Source organism: Eptesicus fuscus, chromosome 4 (assembly GCF_027574615.1).
Source record: "Eptesicus fuscus isolate TK198812 chromosome 4, DD_ASM_mEF_20220401, whole genome shotgun sequence".
Classification (NCBI taxonomy): domain Eukaryota; kingdom Metazoa; phylum Chordata; class Mammalia; order Chiroptera; family Vespertilionidae; genus Eptesicus; species Eptesicus fuscus.
The window spans coordinates 67045318-67072754 of record NC_072476.1 but is presented as its reverse complement, the minus strand read 5'-3'; the positions used below and the strand labels follow the sequence as shown (position 1 = coordinate 67072754).

The following is a 27437-nucleotide window of genomic DNA, read 5'->3' as shown; positions in this document are numbered from 1 at the left end:
CAAATGTTAACATAATAAAAATGGCAAAGAAACTCTTAGAATTCTTACGAAAACAGTGTTCACCTGTGAAGCTCCTGAATGAGTCCTTGGGCCTACCTGCCTCCACAACAAATATGTGAACTGCACATTCTGTTGGCAACTACTAGTCTGAAATATACAGGGGGAGGGTTACACACACACACACACACACACACACACACACACACACACTCTAAAGAGATAAAGAAACCAATAGAAAATGGAGTGAAAGATAGTAAAAAGCAATTAAAAAAAAAGGAGCGATCAATATCTAAACATTCACCAATTATTAAACACATGTAAATTAAATAAAAAGATAGTTATTTTCAGTCAAAATGGTAAAACAAAAAAAATATAAGATAATATCAAGTATTGGTGAAGTATTCCTCTGCTGATGGGAGGGATATAAACTGGCATACTCACTTCAATTTGTTAGTCCTTAGTAAAATGAAGCAACTTATTCCTGGATATTAAAAAAAATAAAACTTTTGCATAATTGCTCAATGAGGAATGCACATACATACTTTTAGTTTTTTAAATCTATTGGTTTTAGAGAGAGAGTGGAAGGGAGAGAGAGAGAAGCATCAATTAGTTGCTCCACTTATTTATGCATTCATTGGTTGCTTCTTGTATGTGCCTTGAACAGAGCTTGAACCTGAAACCTTGGAGTATCTGGACGATGCTCTACCCAAATGGGCACCCAGCCAGGGCCACACACATATTTAGTGTAGAATTTTTATGTTGGTAAAAAAGAGCAGATTAAGTGAATATCCATAGAGGAATAGAGATTTTAAAATATAAAATGTATATGTGTATGCATGATGGGTGTATCTTTGAATAATAGATGTAGGCATACTTTCTAAGACTCATAAGTGATTAACTGAATTTATACATAGCTACCTAAAACATAAGAATGTGTGAAAAAGAACAGATGAAATACACACAATACCATTTATGTAAATTTAAAACCACACATGTACAACATAACATAATGTACGCTCCATTTGTCTAAATCAACTTGTCTAAATCACCCCGTTGAAGGTGAAATAAAGGTTGCACCTCAACTCTAGTAGTTTGGGTGTCTTTATCAGGGAAGAAAAATGGGAAAGAAAGTAGGGAATGAATAATAATACCATGAAATAATGAGACTCATCCTCAAATCAGTGCTGGCAAATAATATCCTATGTGGGGGAAGATATCACTGGTTTCTTCCATGTATTCCTCTATTTTCCAGGAAAATTATTTAAGTATGGCCATCTAATGTAGTGGTGTTACAGGATAGGAGAAGAGCTCGTCTGCCCTGGTTGCCTGTGGGGTATGGGGTTATTGGGGTAACGTTGGAATAAGAATTTCAGGAGGACCCTATGGGAGGATGACATATAGTAGAAAACTTTATTTTCATGGAAGTATACCCCCTGGGTTTCCAAAATCTCATTTCCTTTAGTCCAGTCATAGAAGAAGTGTAGCTGGGGCTTCCGTAGACCTATAACCAGAGCCCGTGTCCAGAGTTCCCTTGCATGTTGAAACCTGGTCCAGTCCAGTATCTGGCTGGTTTAGCTTGTGTTTCCCCACTGCAGTCCATTAGTCATTGTGTGTGGGGGGTTCACATGGCCGTGGGCCAGAGGGTTGAATGCAAAGAAGTGGGAGCAAAAGAACCCACAAGCCAAGGTTCAAGCACAACAAGAGCAACAAGAGCAAGAGTTCCTTTGTTCAGGGGATTAGGTATTCCCAAAGTTTTGCAAGCTTGCAGTAGCCACACACCTTTTGACCAACCATCTTTGTCCCCAGGTTTGATTGACAGGCAAGTACCTTCCATAGTACCCCCAACATTTCTGGGTATTCATCTATCTTCCTTTTGTTGAATTCCTTCCCTCTTGCTCCTTTTATATTATTAACTAGAGGCCCGGCGCATGAAATTCATGCACGGGTATGGTCCCTAACCTGGCCTGTGATCAAGGCCATATTCCCCAGCTGCCCACAGCCGGCCCCGCCCCCCCCCCACCCCTGGTTCCCCGTTCGTCATCAGGTGATCAGTGCCTGACGGCCAGGGGAAGGGACGGAGAAGTTGGCTGTTCCTGCCCGCTTGCCGGCCCCGCCCCTGCTGCGGGTGGCCATCAGGCAATCGGAGCCTACCGGCTGGGGAAAAGGACCAAGAGGTGGTCAGTGCACCTCATAATAACTGGTCCAGCAGTCGTTCTGGTCATTTTGCCATTAGGGTCAATTTGCATATTACCCTTTTATTATATAGGATAACTAGTAATTACAATGATATCAATAGTACTGCTACATATAAAAGTATTTTCTGAGCTTCATTCCCTAGTATAAAAGACAGTGCATAAACATTTCAAACATACATCTATACTAATATGCTAATTAGGATGTCTTCTGGATGGAAGTCCATCCGGACAAAGTCACAGCAGCTGCGAGGGCCTAGGGCCAGCGGCATGGGTGAGCGATGCCCTCCCAGGAGAAAGGGGCCGGCACCGTGGGCTCGTCCAGTGCCATGGCTCCTTTTGCAGAGGCCCAGGGCTCAGACAGTGGCAACAGCAGCGGGGTGATGGGGGCGGTGCCTTCCCCTGATTGGCTGGTCGCCTCCTGCAGAGGGAGGCCAGACTGCAGCTAAACCATCAGTAGGACATCCCCTGAGGGCTCCCAGACTGTGAGAGGGAGAAGGCTGGGCTGAGGGACCTCTCCAGTGCACAAATTTCATGCACTGGGCCTCTAGTATAAAATAACATACTTAAAGTTATTTATGGTTGTAATTTAAACAAAAGATGGTATTAAACAAGCAATTAGCTTTAAGAGTAGCTCTATGAATAGCTAATTCTTTTTCTCTACCTCAAGCTTGTTAGGGAAGTCATGATATGCTTAAGTAAAGCATTCAAGGGTGGGTTTAATTGGTAGCTGGTGTCAGTATCTAAAAAACACACAAAACCAAACACCTCCAAACATAAAATGCAAACAAACACAGTTTGCAAAAAGAAAATACTTTCTTATATTTAAATAAAGGCAATCATTCAGTTTTGTTTTGTTTGTTTTTTTAATTTGTATTACATGGGAAGTGAAAGAGGAAGATTTAGTTTTTTAAGAAACTCTGGGAAACATTTGGCAATTGAAGACTGAGAAAATATAAAGTAGGGAATATTGAAATTTTAAGAGTTCATTTGAGCAAAAATCAATTTGAATGAGGCAGCACCAAATCAATGGTGGTTAGGAATGCCCCAACAGCAGGAGCTAGGGAAGAGGCTTTGATAGAGAAGAGGTGGAAGCAGAGCCAGGGCATTACTGATTGGCTATAGCTTAAGTGGGTGCATTATTTCAAAAAGCCTCCTTGGCTCTTGGAGATTGTCCTTAGGTTTTGATTTCTTAACCTTGAGACAGAACAGGCTTAGGTTTTGGTTTGCTTAAGTAAGTTGCTAAGGCACTGAAGCCAACTCAGTCTAATGGTTTCCTAGTTTAGTTAATTTAGCAAGATCAACCAGTAAAAAAAAATAAATGCCTGATTCATAACTTATTCTTAGGAAAATCATGTTAAACTCTAACAGTGGTTATTTCTTTCATAATTATTGAGACACACACACAAATAGTGGTTTGTGAGTTGCTACATAAAAATGCAGATTTGAAGATTAGATAGCATATTACATTAAAGTACTACATAAATATGCAGTACTTAAATAATGATAATCTACAGCAATCATATTGCCTACCAAAGTTTCCATAATTTGCACAAAACAAGGCAATTTGTTTAAATTGACTACTAAGTATTAGTGAATGGAGACTTTTGATGTACTAATTTTTCTCTTTTAATAAGGAGAGTTATTAATCTATAATAATAAAAATGTAATATGCTAATTAGACCGGACAGCCAGACATCCTTCTGGACGAAGCTGCAGCGGCAGGGGCAGAGGCAGTTAGGGGCAATTAGGCAGGCAGGCAGTCAAGCGGTTAGGGGTGATCAGGCAAGGAGGCAGAGTGGTTAAGGGCAATTAGGCAGGCAGGCAGGCCAGCAGTTAGGAGCCAGCGGTCCAGAATTGCGAGAGGGATGTCCGACTGCCTGCGGGATCAGGCCTAAACTAGCAGTTGGACATCCCCAGAGGGGTCTGGGATTGCGTGAGGGAGCAAGCTGGGCTGAGGGACCCCCACTCCGTATTTTATTTATTTTTTAAAAATATATTTTATTGATTTTTTACAGAGAGTAAGGGAGAGGGAGAAAGAGTCAGAAACATCAATGAGAGAGAAACATCAATCAGCTGCCTCCTGCACCCCCCACTGGGGATGTGCCCGCAACCAAGGTACATGTCCTTGACCGGAATCAAACCCGGGACCCCTGAGTCCGCAGGCCGACGCTCTACCCACTAAACCAAACTAGTCAGGGCCCCCCTCCATATTTTATATAAATACTAGAGGTGCACTGGACCTCTAGTATTTATATAAAAAATCAAGTATTAGATAAAAGATTAAATAATAAAAGCACATGCTAGACAATATGAAACTGACATATACATAACTGGAATTGCTAAAAATATACCTTGAAGAATTTGCTGTTATTGTATATTAGATATGCACACACGTTCATGCTTAAACTAAAAAAAAGCACATTTCTTAAAGAAAGAACAACCAAGCTACAACCACCTTTCAGTTTCAGTAAATGAATATTTCACTTGAACAACAGGACCATCCTTCTAGAGAATAAAACCAGTATTTTTAGTACAATTATTATAAAAAATGTGTAGTCAGAGAAAATTAAAGTACCTAAAAATTGTAAGGTGTAATTTTTCATGATACTTTTTTTATCCTAACAGAAATTTATTTTATATCCTAACATTCTACCTCTGGTGATGATGCCCAAAACATGCATTTGATGAGCACGATTTTTCCTCACACAAAGGGTATGAAAATATATGAGTACAGATATGTGAAATTTCCAGATAATGATTTTACACTGATAGTATTTAAATAAATCTTTAAATGTGTGAATGAGATTTTTCTATCCACAGTATTGTTCACAATCAACCTCATTTAAATATTCTTACATGTCACAGAGAAGACAGTCCCCTATAAGGGCTTTGGTAGGAGCTGGCAGTACAAATAAGCCTCAGGCTAAACAAGTAGGTAAGCATCTGTTTCATGTGATACAAGAAGTTACTTGAGCTTCCCAGGCAGTTCTAAATAGCTGGATTGCAAAGGTGTCACTTAGGAGTTAAAAAACAACAACAAAAATCAAACAAAAAAACACCAACAAGAACATGATCACCAAAAGCTTCTACTTAAAAGTGACAGGGAATGGAAACGCCCCAGTTCTTTCACATTATCTAATTAATATCAAGTATTTTAGCAAATGCATCTTTTAACATTTCCTGTGGAGACCTGGGTAGTGGGAAGGCGTCCAAGGAAGGTCTTTGAGGTGCTTCAGAATGAAAGAAGTAACTCAGACCAACTGCACAGCTCAGGGTGTTGATATGACTGGTCCTAGTTGCTATCATAGGATTTCTCTTAAGCAACCTTCATATCACCAACAACCTACCCAATGAACATTCTCCATTCTCCCTGTTAGACACACTTGCTGTGCCCACCTGGCATGTCTCAGTGGTTGAGTGTTGACCTATGAACCAGGAGGTCACAGTTTGATTCCAGGTCAGGGCACATGCCCAGGTTGTGGGCTCAATCCCTAGTAGGGAGCGTGCAGAAGGCAGCCAATCAATGATTCTCTCTCATCATTGATGTTTCCATCTCTCTCTCCCTCTTCCTTCCTCTGAAATCAATAAAAATATATATTTAAAAAAACAAACAAACAGAAAAACGCACTTGCTGCTCTTCACATCCTGGCCCTTGGAGCTCTCCTCTGTGAGGCCCACCCTCCTTGTTTTTGCCAATGAACTGCGCACTCACCGTGAGTCAGCTGTGCTTGTTCCCCAACCTGTTTTTCTCAAGTTGTGCTTGTTGTTTCAATCATGTAACCTAATTAAACATAATTTCTGAAATGTGACTGGGAAAGGAGAGGTTTTTGCTACAAAAACAAGGCTTGAAAAATCTCAAAAAGGCACATTATAGAAAACAATGAATAATATTGGGGAACAATAATTAATCTCTAGATTCTATGCTTGAATAAGTTCACCAGCATGTGTAAGCAAAGAAATAAAAACTGAAGTATCCATAACGCTTTATGGGTGTGGTTCATCCAGGAACTTTGACGCAAAATGTAAATGCTTTTTTTTTTTCTTTTAATCAGTTTTTCGTAACTAGTTCTGAAGCTCCAGACAAGAGGGTTTCTAAATTGTCCTCCACTCATCTGAATGCTGGTCAGTTTGTGCCATGTGTTCAGTTAACTGCCTGCTTTGGAAAAAGATGGAAAAATAGCACATGTGAATAAACAAAGTCTTTAATCACTTCATGATCCTTGCACCTGGTAAAACTTCCATTCAAAGTGAAACACTTCATTCACTAAACAGCATGTAACAGAAGCAGTACACCATCCTGGGTATAATCTGTTGGTTGTTCCAAGGGCCCTGGCCTGGTGTAATAGTTTCCTCTGAATTTCCACCTGTGTCTGAGGGCTTTCACTGTATTGTACTCATCTGCCCTTTACTGGTACTTGCAGTGATTCGAGTTTCTTCACGTTGCAATATTCACAGCTTCACATTCAGAAATAAACTAAACTGTGGGTATTCTGTTTAAAGATTTCAACCTGTATATTAAGTTAAGTGGAAAAGTATATATTAAGACAGTCTAAAACCTTCATAGGTATGCTGTTATAGTCTAAGATATAGATTTTAATCCATATATTCTGAATTTTATAGTTTCTTTGTTACTTTGTACTGCTGGGGCAAGAATTAAAGGAGTCCTTGATTGTAAGAAACCTGGCAACTTGAATACATCCAGTAAAAAGATGGAAATAAGAAGGAAGGAAAGAGGGAGGGAGGGAAGGGGAATAGGAGGGAGGGAACAAAGACAAAGACAGAGAAACATGAACAGATAGACAATACAAAACAAGAGGAATAAAACGAGAAAACGATGTCAGCACATGAAATGTTAACCCCAATTAAAATACACTAGAAATAATAAAAATAAGGCATTTTTATTAACCTATATTTCTCAAAGAAGCCTGATGTGCTACCTGAAAGCAAAGAAATCCTTGATGCACAAGCAGAGGTGTGCTATGAAGGGTAGAGGCTGTGGGCAAGGAATCTGGAATTGCTGAAAATCCCACAGGTGGCCAACGTTGACAAGCAATAGCTCTTATGAGGATGTGAAGTGGGCAATAGAAAGGCACATATCAAAAGCATCATCACAAACCTGTTCTACAGAAAGAAAGAAAGCAAAAATAAAAGTGTTTAAAAATGTTAAGTTTTATCAATTAAAAAAAATTAAAGACAGATGTCAGGAGAGGTGCATGCCTCCTAGTAGCTGGCCCAGGAATGTGGAGGAGAAGTTTCACTCTAGGGTCCCCCTGAATGCTCTGCTCTGCTCCAGTCATCTCACTGATTGGACTTCCAAATGTAACTGAGAACAGTGCTGAGCACCTCAGAAAAGTAAAATTGGGAAATGCAATCACTTTAACTGAGTTTCCCTGATGCTTGTATCTCTATCTGGGACAGTGAAGGGTTACCTGGAGGAGGCGAATGCATTTTGCCCCTGTGGTACCTAATTTTTCTGTATTATTTGTAGAATGTAAATAACAACAGAACGGTTTCCACATTTTGCTAGGAGAACACTTTATACCTTTACATGTATGAGGATATTATTGGTAGTGGCAGCAAGTGTCCTGAAATTTTAAATGCTGACATGGGTTCAATTAAACATAAAGATAGAAGCAAGTACCACATAATAAAAACTTAAAAGATACTTCTGGGAAGCAGAATTGTGTGATACTCTTCGTTTTTATGGACTGAAGAAAAAAGAAGTCTGCAAAGCAAACATATGCTCTAACGCTAAAGGTGGCATATTTTCTAGGATATTATTTCCCAGCATTGTGCAATATGAAAGAATTAATCAAAGAGAGAAATAAGAGGGCTAAATAGAAGGAGTTAAAACCTCCGGGACACAGATTCAATAGCTATTACCAAATAATAACTTAGCTTTTTATATTCTTTGTGTACTTTTGGCTTTATTTTAATCTAAGTACAATCTTACTACATCTGTGTTTCAAAAGTAAAATTAAATAAATATAATGTAGAAATGAAATTGTATTGTCAAATTAGAATATATCAGCATATGCTCTGAAAAATAACAAAACAAATCTACATTTTATGGCTGTTTTTGAGAACTTTACTTCATGATTCACAAATTTTGCATAAATAGATAAACTAAATAGTACTTGGTTATTTGTCCTCATTATTAAATTGTTACTCTACACCTAAAGGCAGCTGCTAGGAATGTTATTAACTGGGCTAACCAGATTATCTAAACTAAGTTTCTTAATATGACTCCAAAATTGGGTATACGCCTGAGAAAACTCCAAGGTCTTTTAAAATGTTACCTGATACAAAAGATTCACTGCAATCTACACTGAAGTCTCTCTAGAAAAGCAAGTAATATGTCTTCATCCTTCCACCTTGTGTTTTTATAGTAAGGATTAATTTGTAATTTGCATTGTATTTTATGGAAATTATGGGTAATACACTTAAATATCTAATTATGTTGAATAAAATATGGACGGTACAATTTCCTAAGCGGGTTTAATGTTTTGGATCCCTTTACAAGCAAATAAGTCCTGAAAATTGAAGTCAGAGTTTTTTTCACAACAAACTAACATTTGGGACTAGACTTGTCTCGTTTGAGAGAAACAATGGCAAGGCAGGAGTCCAACACTGGGAGTCCTGCACCACATATCTTTAGGGACTGTGACAGGTCCCTCCTTTCTAGGTGCTGCTCAGCCATAAAGACCCTAAGACTCTGAAGGTCTGCCTCCACCAAGGTAGAGTTCAAAGAATGACAGCAGTGCTCTGGTTTTTTGTTGTTTGTTGTGTGTGTGTGTGTGTGTGTGTGTGTGTGTGTGTGTTTCAGGGGAGGAGTAGATCCCTACATTTAGAAGCAAGATGTTTGTTTTCTGAAAACGCAGTCTGGAAACCTGGGGTTGCCACTGTACTTCCTAACACGGCCTTGGGCAAGTTCCTTAGCCTTTGTAAACCAAAATTTATTCTTCCACACAATGGTAATGAGATGCTAACTCTCAGGTGGTCCAAGTGTTAAAGGTGATGTTGCCTACCATCCTTAAACATTCAGTGTGTGTTTGCTCTCATTACCATTCTTTCCAAGGAAGAGGAAAGTTTTATTTTTCACATATAAATGTAGAAAAATAACCCAATTATCCTTTAATTCACATTTCTTTTTTTTTATCCCTCACCCAAGTATATGTTTTTTATTGATTTTTAGAAGAGAAGGGAGAAAGAGAGAGATAGAGAGAAACATCCATGTGAGAGAAAAAATCATTGGTTACCTCCGATATGTACCCTGACTGGGGATGGAACCTGTGGTCGCAATATATGCCCTTGTTACTGTTGTAACTAGCTAGTTAATATTAACCATAGGAAGAAAGCAAAGGGGAGGCCAGACATTATAAGCATGATCACCTGGGCAGTTTTACCAGGAAGCTGCAACTTCATGCCCCACAAAGAACTACCGGTACATTCCCTGCATATCACTAGGAAAGGGGATCAAACAAAAGGGAAAGTGGGCACATGTGCAGTGAAGTCGGGGTGATGAGGGAAGGTGCCTGCCTGTCAATCTAGCCTGGGGAAGAAAGATCATTGGCTAGAGGAAGGGAAGCCACTGCAAGTGCAGGAAATCTTGAAGGATTCACTGGTTAAGCTCCTAGTTGAAATCCCCAAACAAAGAATTCTCACTATCTTGTTCTTGCTTCCCTCCTGCTTCCTTGCACTTGCTGGTTCTGTGACCTGCACTAGTCCACCATGTGGCCCTAGAAGCCACCATGCAAACTACATTCAATGGCCTGCAGCAGGGAACACAAGCTAAGCTACAGATGCTGGACTGAAATGGACTCCATAGCAAAGACTTTGGGCACTAGCTTTGATCTCCCCTCCGCCGCCCCCCAAGACAAAATGGGACTTTTCCATGGTGGAACGGAGGGAGATGGAACCTTAGAATGGTATTCCCTTAATATTCCATCATCAATAAAGCTTTCCACAATACATTCTCCTCCTGTGGGGGCCTTAAGAATCCCACTTCCACCAGTAACAAGTGGAGACATGGAGGACACCCCACCATTAACAACCTGACTGGAAGTGAACCTACAACCTTTCGGTGTAAAGGACAAGGCTTCAACCAACTGAGCCACTCTGCCAGGGCTAGACTATTTACTTAATTTTCCTTTTCAAATTGCTTTTATACACATGATAGATTATTTCATTTGCTCTTTGTGTTAACCCTAAGAAATAAATTGGACAATTCTGGTCTTCTGAATGGGCCAAATTGGAAGATGGTGGGGACATTTTGGTCCTCTCTGCTCCTGTAGAAGTAAGAAGAAGAATTCACAAAGACCAAAACCAACCCCAGAAAAACTTCTACTCCCCACATACCCCTCTTGTCCAACATCTATTTCTTAAACAAGTAGAAAAGTAGTATTTTTCATGTTTTCAAAGAAACAGAGTTTCACCATACCAAACAATTTTGAATAGCAAAATTTAAATTACTTAAAATTTAGAAGGAAGAAAATAGAATATATAATTTTGCTGACCAGATGTTAACAATTAGGAATAAGGCTATGTCTGAGGTAAAAACATGCTTAGCTAATAATCATCTTGCTATGGGAATAGGAGGAAAGGCTGTTGGGAGACAGTTAAAAGTCTTGGCTATAACTCTCAATATATATTTGTTGAATGAGTAAAATTGTAAAATTTATTAATCACTAGCTGTATGACCAATATGTGATTAAGCACCTATAATATAATCTTCACAACAATCCTAAGAAGCCACTCTCCTTTTTTTTTGCCACTTTATATCTAAAGAAGTTATATCTTAGAGCAGTGATTTTCAACCATTCTCATCTCATGGCACACATAAATTACTTAGTAAAATTCTTCAGCACACCAAAAAAAACACACAACACCACAACACATTGTTTCATGATCTGAAAAAAAAAATAGTATAATTTTGATTTACAAAAATTAATAATAGTACTTATCTACACTTTTTTCTCCAAAGTGACTTTTTAAAAAATAATCACATGCCTGTACTTATATATAAGGTTTTCTGGTACCAATAATTAACCAGTCAGACACAAACTTATTATGCAACATGACCAATAATATGCAATTCTATTATATGACCTATGTATTTATGGATCAAGAAAGGGCATTCACACTGCATGGCTACTATTGTGTTGGCTGTTGTCATTATTTTATTTGACAATCTAAGGGAAAAGAGGTCAGTGTCCCTGAGTAACAGGTAGGCATTGTATGTTTTAAAAATTCTTGTGGCACAGCAGTGTGTCTCCTGCAGCACACCAGCTGAAAATTGCTGTCTTAGAGTGGTTCAGTACTGCCATTCAAAGACAGAGTGGCCAGATGAACCCAGAACTACTGATCTTAATCACCATATTGCTTCACTGCAGAATATAACAGCTTATGCAAATGTATTTTACTTGTATTAGATGTATAAGTAATGTGATTTATTTATTTTCACACTATTCATTTAATAAATATTAATTGAGGAAATACAGAATGTTCTACATCCTTTTGGGAATACCAAAAGAATTATGAAGCACATCTGTTCATATTTATTACCTGTTTAATCTTTGTGGTTGGTGAGAATACAAAGTAAGCCAAGAGACAGTACCCCTACCTTATACAGCTTTTCTAATAAAATAATCTCCTATGTAGTCCTTGTGATAACCCATGAGAAAAGCCAGACAAGAAAATAAAAAGCAGCTATAAAGGTGTGGGGTGAAGTTAGGAAAGGTTTCCTTGAGAATGTGGCATCTAGAACAGCAATTGGCACATCGAAATGTTCAATGAATATATTTAAAAGGGATAGTGAATATATTAACTTGGATGAAGTTGGATGTCATTTTGGAAGATGCTTTTTGTTTGTTTGTTTGTTTCTAAGCCCGAAGAAGCAAAAGGGAGCAGAAGATCCAACTAGAACCCACAGCATAAATGCTGTGCCTTCCCACAGCACATGGTTATGGGCTCCAAGTTCACTGAATTAAATCAAACAGCTTTTCCCCCACTCACATGTCACACAATAAAGTAGAAGTGTTCCACATAAGATAATTTAAAATGTTTTCTTTACTTAAACAAGCTCCACCTGGGCACAGAAAACATGTCTATTGCCCAAATAGCTCTCTGCAAATAGTAACTGCTCAATAAATACTAGTTCATCTACGGCAGATTTGAAACTAAGAAAAACATTCTAAAAAATATTAGATAATGTACTCTTCTTTCAACGTTAGGTACACTTTCCATCTCTGGGTTAATGCTCCTAAGAAAAGAAGAGCTAAGATCCACTGGCAATATTAAAATGTCTTATTTGCCTTTTGTTTTTCAAGATAATCATATTTAAGCTTAAGAGCTTCCTAAAAGCTATCTTTATGTAAAAATACTGGTTTAGGTTGCATTCTTGCTAGGAAAACTGAGATATAAAGAAAAATCACATCTACTTCTGAAATTCAGCACTGTCTTTTAACAGCACTAATGATGGTAACAAACAAAGGAGACATCAGTTTAAGATAATATTTTTAAATCTGAAAAATAAAAATATAGCCTACGTATCATGAACTCAGAGAAGAAATACTTCAAAGCTATTGCAACTTTAAATATATAATAGAAGACAAAATGTGAGAGCCCATTGCGGGGGGGGGGGGTACCTTTATCATTTTTTTTCAAGAACCAAAATCAGAACAAAATAAACCAATTTATACTAAGTATACTAATCTTAGGCTGAAATAGCTACTATTTTAATTAAATATATCTATTCTGGAGAAAATAGCAGCGGTTGCAGCAATAACAGCATTAAGCTCAGTTGCTTAGCCGTGGTCGGCAAACTGCGGCTCGAGAGCCACATGCAGCTCTTTGGCCCCTTGAGTGTGGCTCGTCCACAAAATACCACATTTTGAAGAAGTGGCATTAGAAGAAGTTTAAGTTTAAAAAATTTGGCTCTCAAAAAAAAATTTCAATCGTTGTACTGTTGATATTTGGCTCTGTTGACTAATGAGTTTGCCGACCACTGGCTTAGAGTGTCATTCTGATATGCCAAGGTTGTGGGTTTGATCCCTGGCCAGGGCACATAAAAGAATCAACCAATGAATGCATAAATCACTAGAACTACAAATGGATCCCTCTCTCTCCCTTCCTCCCTCCCTCCCTTTCTCCCTCCCTTTTTCCCATCCCTTCCTCACTTCCTCTTTCTCTGAAATAAAACAACAAAACAATAGGTGGAGAAAATGTAACCAATGTATGCTACAAAAATAAAATGTCCTGATAAAGGTGTTAATGTAGAGAGGACTTGTTCAGAAGTTCAAAGTTCAATTCTTTTCTTCCTAAGGGTCCTGCACAATGGTGTTTCTAGGTAAGCTATTGCCTTAAAAACTATTTTGATGGGAATGGAAATGGAAATAAAAGAAACGCCCAGCCTAGCTGTGTGGCTCTGTGGTTGAGCATCTACCTATGAACCAAGAGGTCACAGTTTGTTTCCTGGTCAGGGCACATGCCCAGGTTGTGGGCTCGATCCCCAGTAGGGGGCGTGCAGGAGGCAGCCGATCAATGATTCTCTCTCATCATTGATGTTTCTATCTCTCTCTCCCTCTCCCTTCTTCTCTGAAATCAATAAAAAATATATTTAAAAAAGAAGGAAACGTTCACCACTATGAGAAGATACTCTATTTTGCAGTTTCCATCTGTCCCCTAAATATCTATTTCAACTCAAAGTCAACACCATTTAACCTTCCATTCCACTCAGTGTGGCCATGTGACTCACAAATGGCCAATGATATGCATATAAGTGTCACATGGTGGTAGTATCCACCTAATCCACTTCCACTCTCTATGCAGAATAGTAAACCCACTCTTCCAATTTTCTGCTGGACACTGTTATTAGGATTTCCTCCAAGGAAATAAAACATTAAAACCCAAAATAAATTCATCATTTTCCAGGCAACTCCTTTCCCTGGTTTATATATTTCTATTCATGGTACCAAAACTATGCTCAAGCTCAAAACCCTGAAATTTAATTTTTCTTTGCCTTCCTCCCCTCTGCTAACACACAATTCAATCAGTTGTCAATGCTTCACCCTCAGGCACTCTTGCAATGTTATTTTCTATTTTGATTTCAACAGCTGCCATTCTATTTTGGGTCCTCCTCCGGGCAGTTAGTAATAAATGCCTCCTAACTGATGTGCCTGCTCCTTGACGCACTTCTGCACTCAGTTCAATACTCATCCAATAACATTTTACTAAATGCCTCATAAGCACTGGGCATTCTGTTGGCTAGTCACAATACATACCACTGACATGTCATCTTCTTAAACTCTAGTTCTGACAGTGTCCATACCCTGCTGAAAACCCTTCAATAACCATGAAGGGCCACTTTTGTCTAGCATTGATGTATTCAATATTCTAGTATCTCCTTATACTCATAGACTTTTACCCTCCTATTCCCGTTACATATACCCAACTTTTCAGTAGAGTAAGACCAGTCCCTGATGTACCTGGAGTTCCTTCCATTTCCTTGTGACTTTCTTTCTCTTAGTTCCTCTGTCAGGAAAAACGTCCTCAATGTCATCCTCAAAAATGGTGAATATGCTAAATTCACCTTTAATAATTAAAATGTAAATGTAATAAAAAATGTAAAAGACACTAGGGGGATGAGGGTATGTGCTGAGAGGTGGGAGCAGCTGGGGAGAGGTAAATGGCTTTTTTATGTTTTTATTATGTTAAAATTGAATAGAAAATAAGTATTTATCCCTTAAATATTCCTAAGACCTGGCTGAGGATTTAACAATAAACCATATTAAAAGCTTGGTCTCATAAGGAGGTGGATATTTTTACAATCCTTTTACTATGTAATTAAGAGAATTATTGAAGGCCTCATGTTATAGACAGAAATCCTTTGGTAACAATTAAGCATTACTATAGCTAGTTCATGGGGGAAGGGAGATCCCACTTAAGGCAGATACCCATACAGGCAGGTTGACAATAAAATGTCACCAAAGCACCTGAAGGAGTTAGGTCTTGGGTTTGTGAATACTTGATGCCTTCCATTGGTTTGAAATGTTTCACACTGATGTCTCATTTTGAAGAGTTAAATACACTTTTGCAACATCTTAATTTATTTAATTAAGTTGCTTCTAATAATGAGAAGGGCTCAGGTATGATTAAGTACGTCTCTCTCGATAGACTGGGATCTCCACCAGGGCAGTGATTACTATTCTTTCTCAGCACCACCAATATCGAAACCCCCTTGGGGCGACCGCTCACTCTGTAGTCCCCTGGTCCCAACTCTGACCTACTAATTCAGAAACTAAGGATGGGGACCACGTTTAAAAAGCTCTCCAGGTAATTTTTATGTAGTTGAGTTTGAGAACCACTATCTCAGGCTAGAGGTGAACTGCTTGCTTATGAACAAATATACATTTTATGAGATAGGGTAGGCACCTTAAAAGCCTTATGAAAATCGAAGACTTCACCATACCAACTACCATCCCCAAATATATGAGAACTTCCAAGAGCTTTCAAAGAAAGGATAGTACAGCTGATGGGCATCAGCAGGTGAGTGGATTTAAAAACTGTGGTAGAGCTATACAATGGAATACTACACTGCTATAAAAAAGAAGGAACTCTTTCCTTTTGCAACAGGATGGATGAACCTGGAGAGCATTATGCTAAGTGAAATAAGCCAGTCAGAAAAGATAAATATCACATGATATCACTCATTTATGGAATATAATGAACAACATAAACTGATGAATAAAAATAGATCCAGAGCCACAGAAGCATCAAACAGACGGTCAAACCTCAGAGGGAAGGCAGGGGAAGGTGGGGAGGAAGGTACGAGATCAACCAAAGGACTTGCATGCATGCATATAAGCCAAACCAGTGGACACAGACACTAGGGGGATGAGGGCATGTGCTGAGTGAGAGGTGGGAGAGGCTGGGAAGAGGTCAATGGGGAAAAGGAGACATATGTAATACTTTCAACAATAAAGAATTTAAATTATAAAAAATAAGGACAGCACAGAGGCTACCAATGGTTTAGAGCTGGACTTTCACACAAGTTGCCTGCATTTGAATCTCAACTGTGCACATTACTAGTTTACTGCATTTGGACATTTTATCTTTCTGTGCCTAGATTTCCCCATCTGAATAATTAGAGTTATAACAATACCAATTACATGAAATTGGAATTAATACATGTAAAGCACTTGAAATAGCACATAGTTATAGCTGTTAAGAGTATCTTAACACTAATATATAATACTATGGATAATGAGATTCACTTGTAACATATATATACGGGAATATAGTAACTTTTACTAACTACCAAGGTAACTTTTACTTGTCAGTTAATTTTAAACAAAAATAACAAACACTCCCAAATGGAAAGGGTTTCAAATTAATTGCTGTCTCAAGAAAATAAAGCTTTCAGAACCAGGCCAGGTGGCTTGGTACTTGGTCACATTTTCAACACAAGGAGGTTTTCACTGATGCATTTGAGCAGAACAAGTTCACTCAGTGTCTACAGTGGAAATAAGAGATTCCTTCAGCCCAATCCAAATAGTAACCCAACTAGTTCCCAGAAGATCAACATGAAGGTACAATCAAACCTTTAGCTCAGATTCACTTTCCCCCTCTGTTTCCCTGCATTTCTCACCCCTAGGAACTCAGGACATGCGGTCAGTGGACCCTCTGCCGTGCAGGAGGTACCCCTGCAGTCATATTAGGATGAATTGTTGCATTGGGGCAGTAGCTGGCAGACTAATTCATAAGCAGCATTTCTTTATAGGGCCGGTCTCATAAGCCGGTTTAGCATCTTTGGTTGAAGCTGAATTCACAGTCACAGGAATACTGAGGAGTGCATTTAACAATATAGAAAAAAGTTACCATAAGAAACTCTGAAAAATGATAGGAAATCAGTGTACTATCTCCCCTTTAGTCCTAAGTGCCAGATATTGGAATATAGTATAGCCCTGAGGCTGTTTGGATAGTCATGTGAAGAGATTTGAAGAGGGAACTATGTATTTGATCAAAGTAGATTATGAAAGTAGAGATTCTGAACTCTGAATGTTTAATTTTTTTCCATGACAATGGTGACTTGTTACTTTCAATCAATTCAGATTATTGTCACTTCACTCCACCAGTATTGTAAGCTAAAAGATAACCCTGGTAATTCCTGAAAATGAAGCACAAGGCATTTAAAGTCTCAATGTTTGTAAATACAAGCGTTAAATTAAAAATGTTTTTCTCATGTCCAAAATACATAGCAAATATGATAAAAAAGTCTTTCATATAGGGTGTTTTACTGAGTAATCTACTAAGAGTTTAATACTCAGTAAAAATTGTGTTAAAGTTATTCCCTATAACTCTTTATATTTTTTTTTTTATATTTTATGAATAATTATAACAAACATTTCAAACAATGATAGTGTAATTACGATAACAAATTCATAAAAATATGCAAGAAGGTAAAACAAACCTAATTTTTAACATTTCAGGAACACAGCATACATGAAGAAGATGAATATTTTGGTGTTTGGTACTCAGAGCTTAGCTAGCAGACCTCTGGGTGAACACCTTACAAATATCACCCATGCCCAAATAATGTTGCTTATTAAGTGGTTTGCACTGATTACAGAGGAAAGTATGGGCTGTTCAGATTTGCAGAATGTGTGACCCTCCTGCTGCCCAGATGGATAAGGCATTTTCTGTATTGTGGGGAGATGTACCACATATGACAGCAGTGGTATGGTGCTTAGATGGCACAACCCAAATATCTATCTATATAATAGAGGAATATGCAAATTAGCCGGGACACTGTAACGTCACGACCGAACAACAGGAACCTGAGTCTGCATGGCGCCTGGCCAGGGCAAGGGACCTCAGGCTGCGCCCCCCGCCGTGGGGGGCTTGACGGGGACCTGAGACTGCACCCCCCACCTGGTGCCAGGCTGTGGACCTGAGACTGCGCCCCCCCCCCCCCCCCCGACCCGGATGGGCTTGACAGGGGAGGGGCCGGCTGGGTCTGGGTCTCCTGCGTTTTCAAAGCACGTGTGGGTGGTGGGCAGGGACTTGACTCTAGGTCCTGCAACGCACCCCAGATTCTGACAGGAGGGAGATTTTCATATACATTTTACTAATTTTCTTTCATCTCTGACACTTCTATTATAAAGGTCAAATAGCAATATTAAAATATTTCCTCTAATTAATACCCTTTTAATGTGTACAAATTTCATGCACAGGGCCACTAGTCAGTATATAATAGCTGAACACAGTGAATTGAATTGTTTGGGCATTTTCAGTACCACTCAATGCAGTATACGGACCATGTGAAAATAAACATTACCTCTCCTCCACCTGTTTTGTTCAATATTCTCTCTTCCTCTATTATTCAATAATCTGTACCTATTGAATTTTTTAAATTCAAGGTGCTATGGAAATCCATTTGAATCAGATGTAATTCCTATGACCAAATGGGTAAAGGACAAGAAAGAGAAAGGTAAATTGTAACTACAAAGGTATGTTAGTTACTATGATTAAAATAAACAGCTGGCAGAATGGAGAAAAAGGACACTGTAGTCACTTCCATCTTTGGAGATAAAAAGCAGGAATTCCAGGAATCATGTTATAGAGAAGGGGATAAAGGAGCAGAATTTAAACAAGGCTGGTAGATGGTCCCCATAGATGAACCTTAAAGTGTACTAGTATGCGCCTAAAGCACAGAAGCAGAAAACAGCCAGATGAATTTGAGGATCAGCAAGAAATCCAGGCCAATGAGGTCTTAGGTGCTGAAAGTCAGAGAGGAAGCAGCTTAAAGGAAAGAAAAGGGATTCCCTGTACAGCTAATTTTAAATTAGAGAATAATCACTACATGCTTAATCATATATTCCATAGCTCATAGAATCTGCAGTTAAGCTCACCAACACATCCTTTAAAGCTGCTATGTTAGTATGAATGTGGTAAATGACCAAATAATTAGAGACTAAATATATTATTTTAGTACAGAGGCAAGAAGTCATCTTTACTTAATGTTAAGTGACTTGTTTTTAAAACAAAAAATTAACACATTTTTAAACACACCTGCCTATGTATGAAAGCTTATTTCTAATAAACAACTTAAAACAGTAGTTTTCCATCCAGGATTATTGTTTTTTTTTAAAGATATAATTAGAAAAGCAATATATTAATGTCCCGATATAATTGGCTTAGAGAGGTGTTTAAAAAGGATGGGAGTTTAAAGGGAAATGTAACTTTTATTTTTCCAGGAAAAAAACTGGCTAAAATAGTTTCTGTTTGAATGAAGAAGCAGTACAGATGGATTAGAATCTATACATACGTGTATGCAGATACAAAACATATACATATGTAATTTGGGCTCTATAACTAGAAACAACCAGAAAAATAAAATCTACTTATTAAGTTTGGTGTTTTTAAAAATTGTTTCTCTGTATCAAGGAACTTCAGGTGTCTATAAGAACCAAATAACTTTTCACAGATATTATATACCGGCTTTTCAGTGAAATAAATGTTACTCTACTTTTTGCACCATTTTGAATTCTACTGTTCACAAAGTTTTAGGAAAAAAAACCCCCACTATTTATGGAATTTGTACTCCAGGATGTAAATTTGTAACATAATTTGCACTTGCATAATTCTTTTCTGGGCCCATGTTTTCTACTCTATTATTTTGTTTAAAAATGCAAAAGTCAGATGGTCTTGCTTTGGAATATTTTAAATTTTCTAACAATGAAGAATTGAATAGCCATTTGGGAACATTAGCAGTTGAAAATACTTATAAATTGTACAATATACTGCTTACTTATGAATTGCTACTAAAAATGGATGCACTTCTGACCAGGCTATAGAACATGGTTCTGGCTCCCTATGGTTTAGAGATTTTCTGGGTCACATATTTCCCACTATCCTTCCTTATTTTTCTTCACTGTTCTTTCCTTTCCTGCCACCTGTGAGGTTATCCCTACCTGCAATTCCAACCATAAAGTGCCACATCATCAAGCAAAAGTGTTTTTAAATTTCATTGGTTGATGTTTGAATGTAACTTGAGCAGTACAAATCCAGGCTTGATGAGCTGAGGAAACACATTATTACAGTGCAGTCCAGGGACAACCTGCAGGAGATCAGTGGGGCAATGCACACATTTCTCTTTTCACCCAGTAAGCCATGTGACTCCTGTGCACATTCAAGATCGAGAAACTAGTATCTCTCTTCCTCACAGACTCTGTGGCATATGGAAAAGGAACATATTAAGATCATATTCACATTTTCTAAAAAGGGTAATAAATTATTAAAAGAGAAAGATCAAAACCAATTTTTCTCAGTGATAAAATACTAGTACTGAAACTACTGGTAAATTAACTTTCTAAGGAAAATTATGGCTTTGCCTAGGTACACACATCAAATTGATTTGCAGGTAATAATATAGCTATGTAATACATAGTGTAACGGGGATTTCTATCCTTTCATAGTCTATACATTATGTTCAACTAGTTTTTAGTTTAACAAAAGTTCTATTAAAAGTAGGCTATTTGTGCAAACAAAATGGTTAGCAGATGATGTAGATCAGGTCACAAAAGTTTGTGGTTATATTTATCCCGTTTGCTTTTCTATATCTTTCAAAAATGTATTTTTATTGATTTTTCAGAGAGAGGAAGGAGAGGGAGAAAGGGAGAGAGAAACATCCATGTGAGAGGGAAACATCTAACCACTGCTTCCTGCACCACCACCCCCCCACCCCCGCAAGGATCAAGACCGCAACCCGACATGTGCCCTGACTTGGAGTCAAACTGGCAACCTTTCCGTGCACAGATGACACCTAACCAACAGAGCCACACCAGCCAGGACTGCTTTTCTATATCTTATACTGAGAGCATTTTGAAGGCAAGTGCTGTCTTTTCTCTAGTGCCTAGTAAAACACAGTGGAGATATTTGTTCAGTACATGTTTGTTGAACGGATGAAAAATGAAACTGGAAATACATTAAAACACAATTACCTCAGAAAATTTTAAACATATAATATTTTAATACATGTAGCTATAAAAAGGAAAAATAACAGAAAATAATTATTTTTCAAAATAAACAAATAGTCATCCTGACTAACCTAAGTCAGGTAGCCAAGTACCCAGAAGGTTTAAATAAGTTTTTGCATTTCTATATGAGCTAAACCAAGACATCCTATATAATAAAAGCCTAATATGCTAAGTGTCTGGTCAGCCATTCAACCAATCAAAGCATAATATGCTAATGATATGCTAAGGCCATTCAACTGTTTGCTATGACGTGCACTGACCACCAGGGGATAGACACTCCAACCAGTAGGTTAGCTTGCTGCTGGGGTCTGGCCAATCGGGACTGAGCGAGATGGGCTGGACACACCCTGGAGCCCTCCCGTGGTCCCTTTCCGGCTGGACAATCTCCCTCATTCCTCCCTGGCCCCAATCGTGCACTGGTGGGGTCCCTTGGCCTGGCATGTGCCCTCTCGCAATCTGGGCTGAGGGATTTCCCCCCCAAGTGTACAAGTTTCGTGCACCAGACCTCTAGAATTTCCGTAATTGTGCAAAGTTGCTATTTCTAACATGTCAGTCAGAAAGAGAAATTGATATTCTAATGAACAAGTTAGTGTTTAAGGCAGTGATTTATTAGTTGAAAAAAATCATTTAGGGAAATAAAGATTAGAAAAACTTGAAAACAATAACATATTTCTGTTTAACTTTATTCACTAGACCAATCCTTTACACCCAGAACCAACTATGAACATTATGGTGCCATCAATGATTGCTTTTTGAGTGTGTTAAAATTAAAATGGCAATTTCAATTTCAATTTTTATTCATCAAGACAAGGAATAAAATGGAATTGAATACTAATTACTGCATGTGAGTCATTCACCTGAAAAACTAAGTGAATACTATGCTCATTTTAAGTGAGTTTAAGCAAAGTGCTTAAATGTTTCATTTGAAGGACTGATTAAAAATTAAGTGACAAGAAAATTAATAATGTTCAACACAGAAAATTTGGTACATGGTCTGTCTTCCCAGAGCCCGTTAAATATGATTATTTTTAAGGGATAACATTTTATATTTTCACAAAATAACTTAGAAAGTCAGTATTAAATAATACAATACATAATATATACTCTGAACACAGTCACAAATATCTATACATATAAAAGCCTAAGCAACTGTTACGACCAGATGACCGGACGACCAGCCGGTAGTAGCTATGATGTGCACTGACCACCAAAGGGCAGACGCTCAATGCAGGAGCTGCCCCCTGGTAGTTAGTGAGCTCCCACAGCCAACCTCCCAAGGTCCTTCCCCTAGCCGGCCAGTCCTGATCGATCCCCAGACAGGCAGAGGGACCCCAACCAGGCACGAATTCATGCACTGGGACTCTAGTTAATGAATAACAATGGTGAGCTTTCAATTTTCCTCCCATTATCTGCAAGATATCTTCATTCAATATGAAACCCTTTTTATTTATTTTTACTGTTATTCTCTAAGACCTCATTATCATCTGCACACTAATAGCAAAATAATTATAATTATAATAATAGTAATCATAATAAAGTGCCCTTAAAAGTAAAAGAAATATTTAAATATTCTACGTAAGTTGACCAAGTTATATTTATCTACCATGGGCTTAAAAAACATTCCTTTATACTTTGAAAGGCATAATGATGCATTAGTGTTAAGTAAGCAACAAACTGGAACAAACTAAAATGAAATATCAGAACATCAGAATGTCAGAAACTTTAATGCAGAGTTTCTCAGAGAAACCACTGCAAAAGTATGCTATTTATAGTTTATTGAAAACATGGCAGTCACTGAAGCTCACACGCATAATCTGCTAAACAGAAATCTTGATGCAAACTGGTAATACCATCTCTCAATTGTCCTGCAATTTCTGTTCTAAAAGTTAATTTCTAAAGTTTTATCATGAACTAAATTCCACTAATGCATTTTATAATAGTCAAATAAAAATGGTCTCTGGATTAATTTTTTGCAAGTAGAATGCAAGCACATTTGGGGGGTAGAGGAGGGTCTATTTTAAACTATGATGGGCTATTCATTAGTCTGGGATTGAAACTATACGGATGTGCCATTTCCTTTATCTAGAATTCTCATTGCACATGTGGCTATAGATTAGAAAAATAATGTGTAATTTAAGAAGCAATTTCTGCAAATGCACACAAATATAAATTCATAAAAAACAAAAAAATATATTAGGTAGCCATGTAGAGTCATATGGATGAAATAAACGTATATAGGGTATGTAAAAATTCACAAGAAACCCGAACAAAGAAATCATCTGAAGGAGATTATGGCCCTATTCCTAAAATAAGCTATTTGGCCATAAATCAATTTTCCTTCCTATCAACTGCATGTAAAGCAGCCCCTATACATTGCACCTAATAATGTCACATCAAAGTCCTGTGGTAAAAATTACCTTGGCACAAAATATGTAGTAAATAGATAAAACAGATCAGCTACCTAAATAAATCATAATTCTGTAATAGCTTCCTATTCCAAAGAAATAAGGCTAAACCTTTTAGTATGTAAAAACCCTAAGGCACACTAAACTCACATACTAAATGTAAACGCATTCCTCCAGCAGCCTATACACAAATCATGATTTTCTTTGTGATGTTCTCCAGATTCTCACCTGACCTCTCTGATCATGCTATCCCCTTGGCTTCTAGTCTCTATTGAAAGACATTTTTCTAAGGCCTGCCTCAAAATCTATCTTTCCCGAGAAGCTTTTCATGATAATTAATTACTTCTTTCTCTGACTCCATTGTGTATTGGACTTTCCTTCTATTTAGCACTCATCAATGACTTGTTAGATATTATTAATGTGCTCTCCCGCCCTCCAACAGAGCAATAATCTTTTCACAGAAAACAGGTTTGAGCACCTTTTGTGTCCTCCTAATATTAATTTACTGTCTCACTTCAGCTAAGTGGCCAAAAAGCATTTAACTGAATTTAATATAAGGAACTGGAATTGCTACCATCTATTCCATCTTTGCAAAATCACTTACTACCTCAGTCGCTCATTGTGTTCTCCTGTTTTGAAAAATAGCTGGTTGATGATAATAAATGAAAGTATATATTAAAATACCTTCAGTTATTGTAAAAAACCCTTTCTTTTATACGTACCTAAATAGTGAAATTCATAACCCATAGATTTAAAATTTTTAACCCTCTTATCAATGGAATGTATGTTTTTCACAGTTTCAGAGTTGATAGCCAATTTGGACTTGTAAGTAAATTGTCTTTTCCTCTGTGACCATGAAGAAAAGCCAGTTTGGGCTCTCATTGTGTTCTCTCTGAAGTGACTCTGGTCATTCTTTAGCAGGAACCTCATCCCATCCCATCTGTTACCTGAATCCATGACCATCTGTCGTTTTCTGCTGCTGTCCAGGCATTTATAAGCCCCTTCTTATTAAGGCGAGCATAGTAGGGATACCACTTCTGGAGTCCAAAAAGAGCTCGGTGGGTCGATGAAGCTGTGATTTGCTGATTTGATATGATTCCACCTTCAATTCCCAATGGGCCCGAGCATTCTGGAAACAAATCAGAAAGAAAGGTGAATGTTATTAGAAATAACCCACATTTGAAATGCGACGGCTAGATTTGATAAGAGATATTTTAAAAATGATTTTGAATTGTACCATGGCACCACTTAGGCCACACAGACTTTACAGATGTTACAAATCATTACATGAAAGAAATATATCTTGTTCCTCAGGACGCCCTCTTCTTCCTTTTTTTGAGTATGGCAACTGAATGGACATTTCCCTTCTGCGTTATGACTGCATTATGTACAATTACCCTTTGGCTGGTGATCATGTCAATAAAAGAATAATGCCCTTAAAAGGCCTGTCTCATATTTCATACTCCTAGGGACTGGCATGCCTCATAAATCATAAGTTCTCAATAAATATCTGTTGATCTATTGTTTTTTTCCTAGCCTTCCTCTAAGTTTGTATCAGAATCATTTTCACACTGACTTAGCATTTCGCACTACTATAAATTTTTTAACTTACGTTTTTATAACTAGTGTCAGTTATGATTTCACAAAAAAATAAGCAATGTGTAAATCTGTCAACATTTAAAAACATTACAATAATAACTTGTGCTATGTTATAAATAATAGAAAACACGTTGACACATTGTTTTTATAAAGTAAACAGGTAAACTCTCTGACATTATACACAACCATATGTATACCACTCAGTAAATCCAAAATTCATTAAGTAATATTATCTATAATAATAAAAGGGTAATATGCTAATTAGACCGGACATCATTCTGGACGTCCTTCCTGATGTAGCCGGGGCTGGAGGGAAGCCAGCCCGGGTCCTGGGTGCCTGCGGGCAACCAGAGGAGGGAAGCAGTCTGGGTCCTGGGTGCCAGAGGGAAGCTGGTGCCAGCAGCCGGGGGAAGGAAGGCCTATTCTTGCATGAATTTTCATGCATTGGGCTTCTAATAAATAATAAAAGGTAACATCTTGTTTTCTTAATTTCATTAACATTTCATACAATATACTCAACTTTTGCTAAATTAGATTTGTATAATAAATATAATAACCTTATTATAAAATATACAATAATTTTTCAAAATTTCTGAAATTATTAAAGGACCACACTACCATTATTAAGTGCCACTCTATAGAAGCCAACTTGGTCAGTGATGGCCACCAAGCATATTTTATATATTTTAATTACTATTAAAGTCCAGCATTTGTCTGTTATTAAATGTATACATCAGTTTGAGGTTAAAAATATGAAAAAAAGAAATCTTCAGCTGGATTATCATTTTTTTAAAATTTACAATGATGTTTTCCACTAGTAACCATTTTTCATTAAGCAAAAACATCTCTTTTTTCTATCTCATGAGCAGAGAATAATTAGCTCTAAGCACATCACTAGCATTTCTCCCATTGCTTTATATTAAACACTGTTTATAAAAAGGACAAAAGAATGTGGATAAGTGACCATCTTAATCAGACTTTATTTGTAAAATGACATTAATACACCAAAAATTGACTCTCTGTGACTAATGATTAATAAATCACTCACTCAATAAGTTAAATTTAGATACTAAGATCTTTTATAAAACGTGTAATTAGAGCTGTTTAGCACTTCATGAAGGTGTACTATATCATTTTGAAGTCATTAAATCAAGAAGCCATTCATTTTCAGAATTGCAGTATTACGAGTTACAGATTATCTGATTTTCACTTTCCAAAATAATTAATGTAGAAAACTCAAATGCCTTTGGATTCTTGCTTTAGTTTCCATGTTGTAAGATTTTTACAGACTTCATGAAAGTACTGAGACGTTCATGATGACACTTTGATTTTAAACAACTTTAGGAAGCTGACTTTTTAGGAATATTGCCATGAAAGGCATCTCAAGTATCCTTGTCCTTGATTTGTGCAATGTTTGGGTGGGAAAATGCAGCAGGCAGGAAAGCCATTTATTGCAGGCCAGTCAGTAGAATGGCTGACCTAGGGAGCCAGCTTTGATTAATTAGACTGCATGACAGCCTGAGAAAGAACTCTGTACCATTTAGTTGTGTACTTCTAAATACCCTATGCTGAATTGGACACCTTCACCGAATTTGTAACCATTTAAAAAGTTATTAGTCCTCAGACCACACTATTTAATGCCTACTTTATCAGTACTCTTGACCAACCAACCTCCCCTTATTGGCTGTGAACTGTTGCATTATCATATAAGCCAAAACCAATAAGACTCCAAATCTTTGCCGTGTCCTCACTAGTCATTCATGCAAACAAAAAATGCAAATATATATGGCTTCACAGTTTACAAAGTGTTTCACATAAGCTGTCTTGTTGTTATGTCAAATTTACAAATATTTCTTTACTCAGTTCTCAATTCCACATGATTTTTTAAAAATAAGTATTTACAATATTCACTTATATCCTGTATGTTGCCAATCAGTAAAACCCAAACGAAGAAACCTGACTATGGCAGGCGGGGTGGGGGTGGAGGAGTTGGGGGTCTTGAATGAGGCATGGGTCTGCGAGACATCAGCTTATTTCCTTACTGGTTAGTGCTACTCAATTTTCCTCATTTTAAAAATTTAGGTTAGGATAACATCTAATTCACCAGTTGTAAGGAAATAAAAGGAAAAAAAAAGTGTTTTGCCTTGATAACTATCATTGTTAAAATTAATGAGCTTGGGTGTGTAAAGTCTCACACATGT

At 37.6% G+C, this 27437-nt stretch overlaps 1 protein-coding gene across 1 annotated transcript in view; it reads right to left on the bottom strand.

Annotated features, from left to right (window-relative positions):
- The window catches only part of EDIL3 (EGF like repeats and discoidin domains 3), a 392540-nt gene that overhangs the window by 118228 nt on the left and 246875 nt on the right, over positions 1-27437 (bottom strand). Inside the window, exon 6 of the mRNA XM_008162007.3 lies at positions 24585-24766. Within this exon, the coding sequence (XP_008160229.1) occupies positions 24585-24766 (182 nt within the window). The remainder of the gene's footprint in view (positions 1-24584; positions 24767-27437) is intronic.